The 13,825-nt window shown below is 55.3% G+C and overlaps 4 protein-coding genes across 4 annotated transcripts; all 4 read right to left on the bottom strand.

Moving 5' to 3' along the window:
- Nucleotides 1-1,873: 1,873 nt before the first annotated feature.
- Nucleotides 1,874-4,272, bottom strand: J4E90_010432 (uncharacterized protein; the record flags this gene model as incomplete). Its single annotated transcript, XM_051439945.1, has 3 exons — nt 1,874-2,893; nt 2,941-4,113; nt 4,162-4,272. The coding sequence occupies 3 exons, from the start codon at nt 4,270-4,272 to the stop codon at nt 1,874-1,876; spliced, it is 2,304 nt and encodes a 767-aa protein (XP_051286167.1).
- A 1,151-nt stretch (nt 4,273-5,423) lies between these two features.
- J4E90_010431 (uncharacterized protein) lies at nt 5,424-7,619 on the bottom strand (the record flags this gene model as incomplete). The annotated part of the gene is made up of 4 exons (XM_051439944.1): nt 5,424-6,470; nt 6,519-6,721; nt 6,773-6,997; nt 7,316-7,619. The coding sequence occupies 4 exons, from the start codon at nt 7,617-7,619 to the stop codon at nt 5,424-5,426; spliced, it is 1,779 nt and encodes a 592-aa protein (XP_051286166.1).
- An 887-nt stretch (nt 7,620-8,506) lies between these two features.
- On the bottom strand, nt 8,507-11,148 carry J4E90_010430 (uncharacterized protein; the record flags this gene model as incomplete). The annotated part of the gene is made up of 3 exons (XM_051439943.1): nt 8,507-10,780; nt 10,838-10,944; nt 11,010-11,148. 3 exons carry the CDS (start codon nt 11,146-11,148, stop codon nt 8,507-8,509), a joined length of 2,520 nt encoding a protein of 839 aa, XP_051286165.1.
- Nucleotides 11,149-11,591: 443 nt separating this feature from the next.
- J4E90_010429 (uncharacterized protein) lies at nt 11,592-13,444 on the bottom strand (the record flags this gene model as incomplete). Its single annotated transcript, XM_051439942.1, has 3 exons — nt 11,592-12,662; nt 12,713-13,281; nt 13,333-13,444. 3 exons carry the CDS (start codon nt 13,442-13,444, stop codon nt 11,592-11,594), a joined length of 1,752 nt encoding a protein of 583 aa, XP_051286164.1.
- Between the last annotated feature and the right edge of the window lie 381 nt (nt 13,445-13,825).

Here is a 13,825-nt window from a genome sequence, read left to right as displayed (position 1 = left end):
TGAGGATAAGACTGCGTGGCCTTCTGCCAGCGCCACGCCTACTGCTGCGCTGATCACGCTTCACACGAGCATACCAGCTCTCAGCCCCGGTCGGTCCCGCATGCACAACACTCGAGCAGACGATCGCCTTCGGGCATCCCCTGATTGGCCCTAGCCGCCACCTCCGCCTCCGTCAGCCCTGTCGCGTCGCCCCACGCCGGTCGTCTTCTGGAAGCCATCCTTGTGGAAGCCATTCTTTTGGAAAGCAGCACGTTGCACGCCATCACATGAAGACGTCGAGTCTTAGCATTCACTCAAAAGTCAGACAAACTCGCACTAGCGCACATCCCGTCATCATGACTCCCTTCACCCGCACCTCCCATAGGCATCTACTATGTGCGATGACTGTAACGTGGCTTGCAGCTAGGAGTCTGTATGCACGCAGCGCTCCCCGCGGCAAGACGGTCGCATGCCTGCCTGCCTTCCGGTCACGGTTGGCTTGTGTGGAATCGCTCCGGGCCTGTCAGATGTGCTATCCTTATCTCTGTGCCAATATCTCGCTACCTGCCTCTAACTCCATCTAACCACTTCCACCATGTGTCGTGCAGCCCGGCGCCGTCTCGCACGCTAGGCCGCGGATTCCTGCGGGGTGCATGCCCGCTGCCCTCCACTGTCGAGCAAGAAAAGCATGGTGGATGTGGAGTGGAGAGAAAGTCTATTCCCACTGTGCCACTCTACACACTTCCCATACCGGCCCTTTTCTGGACACCAACTTCGTCATTGTCGTCATGTCGTGGCCTTGGAGAGTAGTTCACGGTAGGCAGAACGAAAGGCACGTGTCCTTGTGAGAATTTAGTTCGAGATTGAGGCTCCCCAACGGCCTTGCATAATAGAGCTCTGTCACGGTAACTGCACCTGCTGCTTCGAGCTTAAGGGATCTCTTGTGCGAAAGAGGAAGGAACGGAGTGACCTTCTATCGTGCACCCAAGCTTCCCGTGATCGTCTTGGCCCTCGGCACTGACCCGCCATTGTGCGCTTGCATTGTTTCATGTCAATCATCTTTACTCGCACAGGAAGGCACGACTTGGTGTTGCTTGCCGCCTACGTGACCGCCTTTCGCTAATCAAGGCATTGGATACATGAGTGTGTATTCGTCTACGCGTAGTATGTAATAAAGTTGATGGTATATTACTTCTGTGTAGGCGTCCAATGCATCACAAATTTCGGCATCCTCGTGCATCAGTCACGGCATAGTCGCACAAGTTTTTGCAATGTTCTGGATTCTGTTCAATCGTAATAGTACACGTCTCCTCGCCAACACACAGATCTGCCTTCCACTCACAGAGAGGATGCCTTATGCACACTTCTCTCGCTTCATCCTCGCACAAGGGAAATTTGAACATGCAAAACGCGCAAACGAGACACAAGCAAGGTAGCGCATGGCGCGCTATCCAGATATACGCTTCCGAGGTCGCCAACGCCGGATGATCCACCACCCTACCGCTGAAAAAGAAGCAAGTGATGTGAAGAAATAAAAGAGCCACCTGGGCAGGTACATGCTGCGTTACCCAAAACAGGCGCCGCACCGGTCGCATTGCGGGAAGTGACATGCAGCGCACTACCCTGTCCAACGCAGAGTACGTGGCGAGTATCCCAGCCCGCTTGTGCGTGCCGTTGCGGCAGCGAGGATGAGTCGACAAGAAGAGAAAATTTTCAGGGTCCAGTAACGCCGAGCCGCAAAGTATGCACACACGAATTAAGGAAGAGCAATTAGCAGGGCTCGGTGAGCCGGAAAGTGATGAACGGCCGTGGCGGTATAAGCGTCGTGGAGCATGAAAGCCATGCAGTCGTGTCGACATGAGAAGAAAGTGTCCAAGTGGATAGGGTACTTTACTCAGTACCCGTCGCCGTCAGTCGTCCAGCCCGCTTCTGAGCCTTCGATAACGCGTACCATGCGGCCGTCCTGCTCGGTTAACAGTTCGCCCGTGTCGACGCTCCGTATACCGCGGACCTTCTTGCCCTGGATACGACCTGGGCTGGCAACATGGCCGCCCTCGGGTGTGTAGCGCTTCATCTGCCGCCGGTAGGCTTGAAAGTCGACTTCTTCCTCCGGTACCTCGTCGGACTGTTCACTAAACGTTTCCCAGTTTTCGGAGCCGGATTGCATGGTCATGCCTGTAGCGGCGGTACCTGTGGACGACGTTTGTGATATTTGTCGGCTGCTAGCGGATGATAGTGATGGCGGTGGGTAGGTGGGTGTGTAGCCTCCTCTCATGGTGCGTCCCATGAAGGAGCGGTCGTCGTATGGGTCCTCTGGTTGTACGTTGCGCACGATGCTTTCACTGCGGTCTCCACGGTTGAACTCGAAGCGGTTCATCGGCGTCTCCATTGGTGATGGCTCTGGAGGGACGAACAGATCCTTCATACGAGGCGGAGGAGCCATGGGTGGCGCCATCTTGCGCATCGTAGCCGAGTCTTCTCGTGAGAGTTGTGGTCGCTTCTCAGGCGAGCTCCTGCCGTTTGTTGTACCATTCAGTCCAGCACGAGAAGGAATCTTGGAAGGACTCTTTTGGGCCGATGCCGATACCGAAGCACCAAAGTTGGGGCCCACCGATTGCGCAAAAGTGCTACGGGACATGCTTGCTGCGGATACGCTCTGGCCGAAGTTCGATACGGGAGTCTTTGATCGGCTGGGTGGCGCACCACGAACTGTTCCGGCACGGCTAGGCGCTGCTGAGGCTCTGCCAACCGTGGCTGGCTTGGTAGGCATACCGCTGTTCGAGGGCGTCTTTGCGCGAGGTGGTGGGGCTGCCTTTTGCGCGGCTGCGTATAGTTCGTCGAGGTATCGGTTGCCGTGGACAAGGAAAGGACGTCCGTATTCGTCTTCCCAGCTTTCGAGGGTAACTCTCAGATCCTGTGATGTGTTAGCTCAGTTCCTGCTGCTTGACTAAGGTGACTTACTGTTTCAATCTTGGGCAGCTCCTTTGCAATGCGCTTTCGCATCTTCTCCTCGCGCAGGAGCTTGCCCGGGTCGCGCCTTTCGCCCTTGTTGCCGCGCGCCATCAGGCGGGTCGCGTCTTGACTCGATTGTGCAAGCTCATCGCGTTCTTGAATCAGCTCGCGGTGGCGATCGATCTTTTGAAGTATAGGCAGCCGTTGCTCCTTGAGCGCTTCGAGACGTGCGATTTCGGATTCGTGGGCGGCGAGTAGAGCGTCGCTGCAGACGTCGGAGAAGGCGGGTGTGAAGTCGAGCATCTCTTCTTCGGAGAAGTAAAGGGCGTCCCATAGTTCCTGCAGTTGAACGCGCGCCTCCTCGACGAACAAGTGTAGGTTCTGGCGCTTGAGCTCGTTCAATCTGGCCAGTTCATCCTCGTACTCGTTGATGGTGCGCAGGCCACACCCGCGGTTGCTGGTGAGGAATTGCTTGCGCTCGCGCTCTTCAATACCCAGGCGGTCCCAAAGCTCCTCGATGGTTGTGCGCAACTGCCCTAACCGGCGTTCGCGACCGCGCTTCTCCTCGACGAGTCGCTCCTTCTTCGCGTTCAACTGCGCAAGATCGTCCTTGTGCAGACCGAGTTGTTCAGGCGCGTCGCGATGACATTGCACGATTGCGCTGTCCGTTTGCGCTTGTGGTGTGCCAAGTTCTGCCCACAGCTGGATAATCTCCTGGCAGATGACCTGAACCGTGTTTAGGCGCTTTGTGTATTCCTCGTATACGCGTGTGAATTCGTTGTCGAGCTTGGTGACGTAGGAGGGCGAGATGTCGAAGGAGGGTGAGACTTTCGCGTTGGGCGCCGTGGGCGGGAGTTTGACCTGGACGAAGGACGATTCGAGATGCGACGCATACGACTCTAGGGCTTCGGCGAGTTTCCTGACCTGCTCGAAGCGCTCCTTGTGCATCTTGCTGACCGAGTTGTATCGCTCCTTCAGGCCCTGGAGGCAGCGCGTCAAGGGGAAGGTGATGGCCCGGTCGTCCTGGTCGTCGTAGTTGGGGTTGGGCTTGTTGTCATCGAGCGAAGCCTCCATCTGGCGAATAGTCTTGAGCAGGCGATGCGCCTCTTCTGTCATCTCATGTTTCTCGTTGGTGACCTGTCGCAATTGGTTGTGGAGCGTCTCGGACAGAGCAGAGAACAACTAGACAAAGTCAGCAGTCGCGCGCGCATATACTTCACCCTCTCTCACCTCTGCTTCGCGCGAGTCGCGCTCATGGCTGGGGACGCCAATGTCATCGAACAAGCCGTGCAGCTGGCCGATGATGGTCGTGACCTGCTGGGCGAGGTAGCTCGTGTCCATGGTGGCTGCAGACCCGCCAGCGAGATGCGAGGCTCAAACGCGCATGCAATGTGACCGCGTCCAGTGGGGCGGAGAAACTTTGCGCGAGCAATGGGATGCGGTGTGATGAGTCCTGACTCTGACGTGGTAGTGGATAGTAGTGGGGAAGCGAGATGCAGGCGGTCGCAAGAGGCCGAGCAGGAGGAGAAGGCGTAAAACGAGGGAATGGCTCAAACAGCACTCTTCTTGTATGCCAGGCCGGTGCAAGGAAGCAATGCTCGAGATGTGTATACACAAGACGCAAGTGATGCAATGCTGGGGATGGGCCGCAGATCAGAGTCAAGCGGGTGGTCATAGTGGTTTGCGCGACACTATTTTGGAACAATGCGCCAAGCATGCCGTTGGCACAGCGACGTCCCGGGCGCGTCCATGTAGCGCGCCATCACGAGAACGCCTCGTTTCACACGATCGCCCTCCGCCACTCAGACGCGCGGGGTAGGCGGTACAGCATGGATGGTGCTGGTAATCTGCATGTCAACACGACCGGTATTTGCTACATTCCCAGCTGGCTATACCCGTGCTATATGCTGACCTGGACTACTCGAGACTTGTTGCCTCGTTGCCTGGCCGCCTGGTCGCCTTTAGACTTTGACAGGACACCACTACCCTGGAGAAACATGTCCAATGCTCGACGATTAACTATCCGGCTTACTGTACCGAGTCTGTGTTCAACATGCCATCGTGAAGGATTTCTGTTGGTGAAGGACTCTAGTAGTAGTGGGCCGATGGTTCCCTGTTTCTTATCCGCTGATAGTCCGGACCCAGAAAAGTATCCTGCACCAACCTCAGCTCTGCCGCTTCCCGGCAGCTGAGATTTCTTTTCCATACCCGTTGCTATGTCGACCTCATATAGGCGCGTGTAATAGTTCTCGCGCTCTAACGCAGTTCGTGTATGGGCCTTTCGCAACCTGCTTTGCGCTTTGCTGAAGCCGAGGAGAAGCAAACCTCTCGTGTTCACGGAGGCTGTTCCGTATCAAGATGGGATTACACCAGGGTAGTTGGACATGTGAGCCGCGTATCGTGGCACCGACCACAAACATACTATAGCGGTTCAATTGCTCATCTCAATACCGGAATCGTTGGACATTCAATGATCTTCATACATCTACTCTTCAAGTACACCTAAAAGTAGCCGTCCACCTCCCACCCTTGACGTCCTTGACATCCACATCCCCCTGCCCAGCCATAACCTCAACAACAACATCTCCACTCAGCCCCTCCATTCCACTCATAACCACCCGTCCCGCACATTCCAGCACCGGTATCCTAACCTCTCCCACCGTCCCCTCCGGCGCCTCAAAGTCCAACATTATGCTATCGTCCAGAACCTGTGTCCTCGCGCCAAAGAAACCCAAACTCGTTCTGAAGCCCGCATCCGCAAACTTAAGATCACCGAGTGAAGGCGAAATGCGCCATGTTGCTCCACCCGCGGTGAGTAACTGTACACCGGCTACGTATTGCGTGAGGCTGGATGTCGGTCCCGTTGCCCATCCGTGGGCGTGGCTGATGCGCGCGTCGTTGTTGTAGGGCGCGTAGTGGAGTTCGCCGGTTGTACTGTATCCCTCGATGAAAGTGGAGTTTGTCATGCGTGGGTCGTCGAGCATGAAGCCCCATTGTAGGCGCATCAACTCCAATGCCGCGGTCGTGTTCTGCGCAAGGAAGTGGGATTGCAGTTCGAAGCCGGAGATGAAGGGTGAGATGGCGTCTGCGGCTTCGGGGGCAGGAGCGCCGTACGGTGTCCATCGGGAAACCAGATTCTGTGAGATCATACTCGTTTGCGTGCTGTTCAATGTGAGGTTCGCGACGACAGCCCAGGCGTTTCCGTCTTGGGGCATCAGCGTTGTCGTTTCGTTGTCGCGGTACATGCCCTCTTGCTCATCCCAGAGAAGTTCGTTGGCGGCCGTCTTGATACCATCAGCAGTTTCTTGCCAGGAGGAAATGTTGGCTGTGTCATTCAGAGCCGAGGCGAGGTAGATGCCCTGGTTGATGGTGTAATATAGAATGGCGTTTGCTTCGATGTTGTGGCCGCCCATTCCAAAGCGGAGCCAGTCGTTGGGCGCAGTCACGTTCATGAGGCCGCTGGAGTCGATGTTGGAAAGGGAGAAGGAGAGGGCAAACTTGTACTTGTCCCATAAGGATTTGAGGTAGTCCATGTCGCCCTGGAGAGATGGTCAGCGAGTGTGGAGGATTCGATCAGGATGTCTTACAGTGTAAAGGAAGTGGTCAGCGACACCGATCAGAGTGTAGAGGTGGTACGTGAACGATATCGCCTGAGGAGGGAAAGGCCTTCCAGCATATGGGAGTAGACCATTCGTCGCGTTCTGCACCGCGAAGAGCGAGTCCAATGCGTTCTCAATGGAAACGACATCGTTCGTCGATACCACGACACCAGGGACTGCTATCGCCATGTCTACCAATGTCTGTCAGTATACATTCGGTAACGAAAGAGGTATCAACGTACCGCCAGCCCAAACAAGTCTATCCCTCTTTGCACCATCAACCAGCGCACTCTTGCCACTAGTAATGGTATAGTTGTTGTACCAAGTAACATTAACCGGCGACTGGTCGTCCTCACTCGAGAACCCTTCTTCGCGCAGATGAACGAGCGCATTCCCGGTATCTGGCTCAATCGTACAGATCTGGTTCGTATACGCTCCGGCATACCATACGCGATTGAGCAGCTCATCTGCAATACGTTAGTCTTTCTACCTGAGCGACAGAAGCAAGCAAATAATGAATGACATACCGTCGCAATGGAAATACCCCGTATAATTCCCCAGCGCATCTCCCTCCCAATGCGGCATAGCAGTATAATGCACCTCGGCGCCCGTCACCTCCACACTCCCCGTCCCATTATGAACCAACGTCATATACCTAAACCCACCCCTCACCTTCTCCTTCGGCGCTGTATACCGTCCCGTACCATTAACATGGAACCAGAGGGTCTCGTCCTTTCCTGCATCGGCCGTCGCATCGCTGCTCCGGTTGCTGACCCATAACGAACTTTCGGAGAAGGTGACGCCGATGTATTCGGAGGAGGACGAGTTGACGGAACCGATTGTTACGGTGACGAGACCCGCGATGTTGATGCCGAAGTCGTAGGCTGTTGCTGCGTCGCCGGTGAAGACGGAACTGCCATTTGCGCTGGTGAGGCTCTCGGGGTGCGTGACGGATCCGTTTGTGCTGTGCACGGAGACGGGGTGGAGTGTTCGTGATTTGGGCGCGAGAATGTATTGCGAGTAAGGTATCGATGCGAGCGCGACAGGTACGACAGCCGCGAGGCTGACTAGAGAGTTGGAGAACCTCATGTTTGCGTGTATGGCGACCGGATCCGAAATCTCCAATCCTACAACCCTTTCAAGCTCTCGACGATCCAAGGCTTATGTACCTTTCCCTCCCGCCGTCTCCCGGTACCATAGCCAAAGCCATGACCCCATTTCGATTCCCACACTCATTTGCCGATTTGAAGATCTGGAGGCTGTTCGGATGAGTACACACCGAGATGACGACGTCGAGCGACAAATTCCTCATTAGATCGCGGAGCCTGCACCTAGCCCCGGTACCTATCCTAGTCATTGCGGGGAAGCGAGTCGTTTTCGCAGCCACTGCGGGTCGGTCTTCTGCACATGGCTGACGCTAGTGTGTTTTTGCCCCGAAGAAGTAGCGGCCCGGGGATTTGCCGGGTGTGCCTGCCTCCACGTCCCGATGTCTTGGAAAGGGAGCTTGAGAACGAGAAGGAGCAGGCTAGATAATAGGTTGTGCGAGTGGGTCTTACCGCGTACAATTAGAACATCGAGCAGGAATTGATGAAGCTTCTGATATACTACAGTCTACGACAAGATACAGGGAGAAAGTTGAGAGAGCTCATGGGCATTGTAGTCTCCTACCTGTTTAATGATATGCACTTGTCTGTATATTCAACTGAATGCAGCCTTCTACCTGTTTCATGATGCTCACCTGCTTATACACTCAGCTTAATGTAGCCTTCTAAGCTCTTCGTATAAAGACAGATTTCTTATACCACTTGCTGTCGCAAGCTGGGAAGAGGAGCCGCTCAAGAGTATTTCGCGCTCTATGCAGGACATATCAGCAACAATCCAGACTTAATACACGTGAATGATTACTATACACCAGCCCATATTCATATCCACCACTGCGCCGTTCGTTTACATAACCCGACCACAGAATCAACCGCCTACCTCTTCCCCTGCGGCAACATACCCAACAACCTTTCCAATTCCATCGCCGTGCTCCCATCAGCCTTATCCCTGATCTCCTGCAACAGCTCCCTATCCTTGGCTTTGAACGCCTCCTCACCCGCCTTAACCATCAACCCACACTTAATCCACATATCGACTCTTTCCGGCACCGTCAAAGTCGTACATTTGGGGATAAACACACTCGCCACTCTGGTATTTCCCGCACCGAGGACCTCGTTGAAGAAGGGCTCCCAGCCGATCGGGCTCTTCTTCTGCTTCGCGAATTCTTCCAGCTCGTTCCAATGCCGTGCTGCAACGAGGGCGCGGAGGCGGATGTATGTGTATGTCTTGTCGTTGATCTTGAACTCTGACTGCACTTTTTGGGCGCGCTTGTAGTGGCCTTGGCGGATGAGTTGGAAGATTGTCTCGTTTGCTGAAAGGCCAATGTATGTTTGGCCTGGCAGCGAGCCTGCGGGTGTTGGGTCTCTCGGTCCGTTGAGGTCTGTTTCGAACTGGTGTTGGAGACGGAGCAGTTTGGCAGCATCGTCGATAGCTTGGCGCTGGAAGACGGCAGCGCTGTCGCGAGAATCCTGTAGGTACTTTGATGCCAGTTTTAGTTTGTCTTGCTGGGCCGGATGGCTTTCCTGTGCGATTGCTTCGGACAGTAGGAGGTTTGAGCCGTCTAATCTCCTGTCGTCTTGGTAGTACAGATCTTTCAGCAGCTCGCGATCCTGATCCCAGGCTGACGACTCGACAAGAGCTGTGGCGACCGGGCGGCTGTTGATGACGCGGAAGAAGGAGGCAAGAGGTAGCTTCTTGCGTAGGTGTAGGAGAACGTGGAAGATGAGATCGGTATCGCCCGACTCGATCGCCTTGTCGAGCGCAATGTTGTCTTCCTTCATGTTGAGTAGCAGCGGTACTTGCTTGCCGGCTCTGGGTTCGTAGTTGAGGAGTTCGGTCGCCAATCGCACGCGACCTTCATCGTAGGCCGCCCGTGCGATCTCTTCGAATGAGACACCAGGCTTGCCATGCAGTTTCTTAACTATAAGACTGCAAATCTCCTCTTCTGGGTCCGTCGAGACGCGCACCTTCTGTTGCGCCCAGTGTCCGTGAATCTGGTTTGCTGGCAGATGCAGATACTCGGCTATGCGCAATGCAAGAAGGTATTCGCTGCGGTTCGTGAGACGCTCAACGAGCTTCTCGGGCGTCATGCGGCGATACTGGTCGTAACTGAGCGGCAGGCCAACCTCATAGAAGCGCACGGCGTTCAGGACTCGTAGTGTGTCGCACGTGTCAACAAAGTCGTCAGACGAGTACAGGTCCAGCACTGACTTTCCGTATGAAGCCGCTTTCAGCAGCGACTTTTGCCAGTGGATGTTGTACTCATGCGCAGCGGCCTTGATGCATGTGTCCACCGCCTCTCCCAGACTCGGTCGTATCAGCTGTATGAGGTCGTCGGCCTTAGGGCTCTTCTGTTCTAGGAGCGAAGACGCTTCCAACAGATTTGCAGCAGGCGAGTCGGAGCCCAGTCTGAAGACATCCACCGCCTCATCCGGCACCTTTTGTATGAATTCGCAGACGTCGTTCGTGAGGAGCCGTATGCCATCGACGTCCGGCAAGAGATGCACCCAGGTGTCGTAGTAGAATTTGGTCGCGGCACTTCGAGGACCGATCAGGTGTACTTCGTCTTCCCAGGCTAATGCGACAGCATTCGAGCCGCACCATTCCATGTCTTTTGGCACTGTCTTGATCTTGCTGTCGTACTCGCTGAGCTTGTCGTTCCAGTCGCCGCTGACAACCCACACCTTTCCATCCTCTGTGTAGAAGGCCAGGAATTCCGCGCGCGGACTGACGCTGATGTGCCTGAACGGACCGGCATCGAAGTTGCGATCTTCCGCCTCAGTCGCATCGACGACATACAGCGTAGATCCAATTGCTAGTATGACTTCCACCGATCGTGAGAGCGAGTAGGCAGGTGGTATGATGCTCCATGATATGACGGGTTCGGTCGGCGGTATCGCGAGGAGTTTGGGGCGCGGTTCGGCGTACGAGGTGACGGAGATGAGATGGTTGTTCCCGAGAAGCGCTACAAAGCCCGTGTTGTAGAATTTGCAGGATAACACACCGTATTCGTCTGCGCCGTGGCCGAGGGTGAAGGGCACGAAGTCGCCTTGGAGGTCGTAGTAGCAGCGCACCGTTCCGTCCGACGTGATGACCAGCAGCTTTTCGTCTTCCGACCATCCCAGGCCCTTGATTGTGCCTTTGTCCCACTATCGCCTGTCAGTATTCCGTCCTTCATCTCGCGGCACGTGTAGAGGATTGCATACGTTGATGCTGCGTATCAGCTTGCCCGCGCAGCTGTAGATGTCGATGCTCGATTTGGACGCGCCGGGACCACGGTAGGTATGCAGCTTCTCTTCATCGCGGTAGACGGCTATAGAAGTCAGGCGCCTGATCATATGTTCGCGCAGTCGTCGGCAGACGGTGGGACGTACCTACCTACAGCACCGCTATACGGCGCCCCCACCACATTGTAGTTCTCGAGCTCGAGGTCCGCGTCGAAGACAGCCTGGTAGAGCTGCACCTTCCTGTAAAACTTGTCGCCGACCTTTTCCCAGTTGGCTGTTGGCTTGGACATGGTTGGGCGCGACTATCGGGGTATCATCGCGCGAAGTTGTCGGAGGCTTTGGGTGCCTGGATGGAGCTTCGAGTTGAGGTCATAGCTCTGCCACCCAGGCTGTCGCACCGCCTGCGAAGGTTGCCTTTGGGTAGGGCGCCCAAAAACCAAATATAGCCAACATATGCTTCGTTTCCCAATTGTGTGACTTTAAGCATGATATGGCAAAGTGTACTTCAGCGTCTGTTATTATGTCATGTTCGACTTACGTCCACTCTCCGCAGAACTCATCGAGACTCATGGGATATCTTTCATTTCTTGGTAACTATATACTGGTATACTAATCTTGGGTACTATCAAATCCAACTTGAAGAAAACGCCGTCGCTCATGCATTCGTAACCAATCTGTGCGCCTAGAAGTCCGATTTCCTCCCAACCAAGCCGCATAATCAACATCAGGATGCTCAATGACCTCCGATGAGCTCAGCCAGTGTCTCGCGGATACCGAAGCGATCGACATCGCTGCCGACCTTCTTGCGGAACATGCCCAGGTCCTGGAGGAAGGCCTCTGCCTCATTGTGCAACTCCTGCGCCAACTCATCGTGGTCACCCTCATCATAGCCTGAATCAGAGTCATCATCGCTGGCCTCACCATCAGGAGCAGGGATCGATCCATCTTTACCCTCGCCTTCGCCTAGCCATGACTCATTCTCGAAGTCTGGCGTACCAAGCTCCCGGGGCGGTGGCAGGACGATGGGGTTCTTGAGCTCTCCTAGAGCGAGCTGGAGATGGCGGCGCAACGAGTCAATCTCTGCGCGCAAAGCTACGTTTGTGGGACGCAGCTCTTCGACTTCGGAAGTGAGCGCCTTGATCTTCGCAGCAGACACTTGACGGTTCTCCTCCATGAGGCGCTGCATGAGTGCGACCTGCCTCTGGTACTCGTCTAGCTCGGTGGCTTCCTCCCTCTTGCGTTGGCTGGCGGCGTTGACACAGACTTGTAGACTGCGGATCTGTTCTGACATCTCTGCGATCTGAGCGTCTCGCTGTGCAGCCGACATGCAGTCCTGGTTGACCAAGGCACGTGTGCGGATGCGCTTTGCCTGGTCGGCGTAGCGTAGGGTGGAAAGAGTCTCATCATAGTCGGCCGGCGCAATGCAAGCAACCATGGCTGTCTTGCTGTTACCACCCAACGAGTCCTTTAACAGCCAGGTCAAGACTGAATCACGGTACGGCACAACCTCTCGTGGTCGTCGTCCCTTCGCACCGTGTCGCCTTGGGTCGGCCAGTGCAGCAATGACGCGACCAAGTGTAGTGAGAGATTTATTGATTTGCCCTCCCTCCTTCAAGCGAGCTCCTGTAGCTTCTGTCGACTTGGCACGTTCGGAGCCAGCGAGGTCGACGAGGCGCATGCGTGCTGTGCGTTCGATGGTCTCATCGGAGAGAAGCGAGTGGGTGATTTGCTTGAGGCGGATAGTGAAGACGGCGTGGGATCGTGACGAGGTGTCGTTCATCTTGGTGGAGGCTGTCGTCCGGCTCTGTGCTTTTGTTAGTATGTCGTCTGAAGGGGTATGGGCGGTATGCGTACCATGTCGCCAATTTTCATCAAGCGCGCAACATCAGCGTAGCTCTTGACTTCGGCCTCCGTCAGGCCCTGCACGTATACACCATCTTTCTGGCTCTCGCGGATCTTGAGGTAGATGGGTGGGGTCGTCCGCGGGGTGAGCAGATCCCGTACGTGCTCGTTGTAGACTTCGAAGTAAGAGACTTGGACGTGGTAGTTGGTGTTGGGCGACGGTTCATGTGCGATGCGATCGAACAGCTCTTCACAAGTTCGCGGGATCAATCCTGGGTTGTCTGGGGTGCCCATCATGGTGTAACTCTTTCCCGACCCCGTCTGACCGTATGCGAAAATGCATGTGTGGTATCCTCCGAAGTTGTGGTCGAGGAACTCCTCACCGAAAGAGCGGTAGACGTCTTCTTGGTGGGCGTAGTGCGGGTCGGACTCGTCGTGCGACCAGTATGAGCGATCGAATGTGAACTCCTTGTCGTCCAGAACACGGCGCCCACTGTTCCCGCTCTCTTCCGGCGCATAGAGTGTGGTCTTTTGTGTGGCTGGGTCCATGCGGATTAGGCATTTCGTGCCCTTCTCTTTCTCTATAGCCCTTATTAGTGTCTGTAAGTATCAATTGAGTACTGATATCCTACCTCTCGGCACAAAGGCCCTACATCGCACCACCACCTTGACATTGCCGGGATCGTCGTTCATGGGCGCGGGTGATGAGAGCGCCTGAAGATACGATGCGTCGGATGCGCGCATAGACGGCGCAGAGGCGGTTGTGTGTAGAGGATACATTCTGTAGTCCAAGATACCGTCTAGTATGAGGTAGCAAGAATCCAAGAGCTGTTGCGACCGGTGAATGTACAGCAGGTGCATAGGCGGTGTTGAGGTGGAGCACGGATCGCTCTGCCCATGACTCGTAGGCCATTGTTTGGGCCGTGTCAACACGCGGTTGCCGTGTGCGATCGATAACACGTCACTACCAAGCACCCCACTGCCGCGCGCGCCATCACAGCGCGACGCGACCAGACCAAAGGGGATGTCTAATAGCTTCCGAGATCTGCTGGGGAGATACTGTGTGGTCGGATCAGCTTGGATCTGTCTCCAGGTACACACTGACGAGTACCCACAGCAGCCCTC

This window comes from Alternaria incomplexa, assembly GCF_024043165.1.
Source record: "Alternaria incomplexa strain BMP 0042 chromosome Unknown scaffold_22, whole genome shotgun sequence".
NCBI lineage: Eukaryota > Fungi > Ascomycota > Dothideomycetes > Pleosporales > Pleosporaceae > Alternaria > Alternaria incomplexa.
The sequence above is the reverse complement of the archived record's forward strand: the minus strand, read 5'-3'. Positions and strand labels throughout refer to the sequence as shown.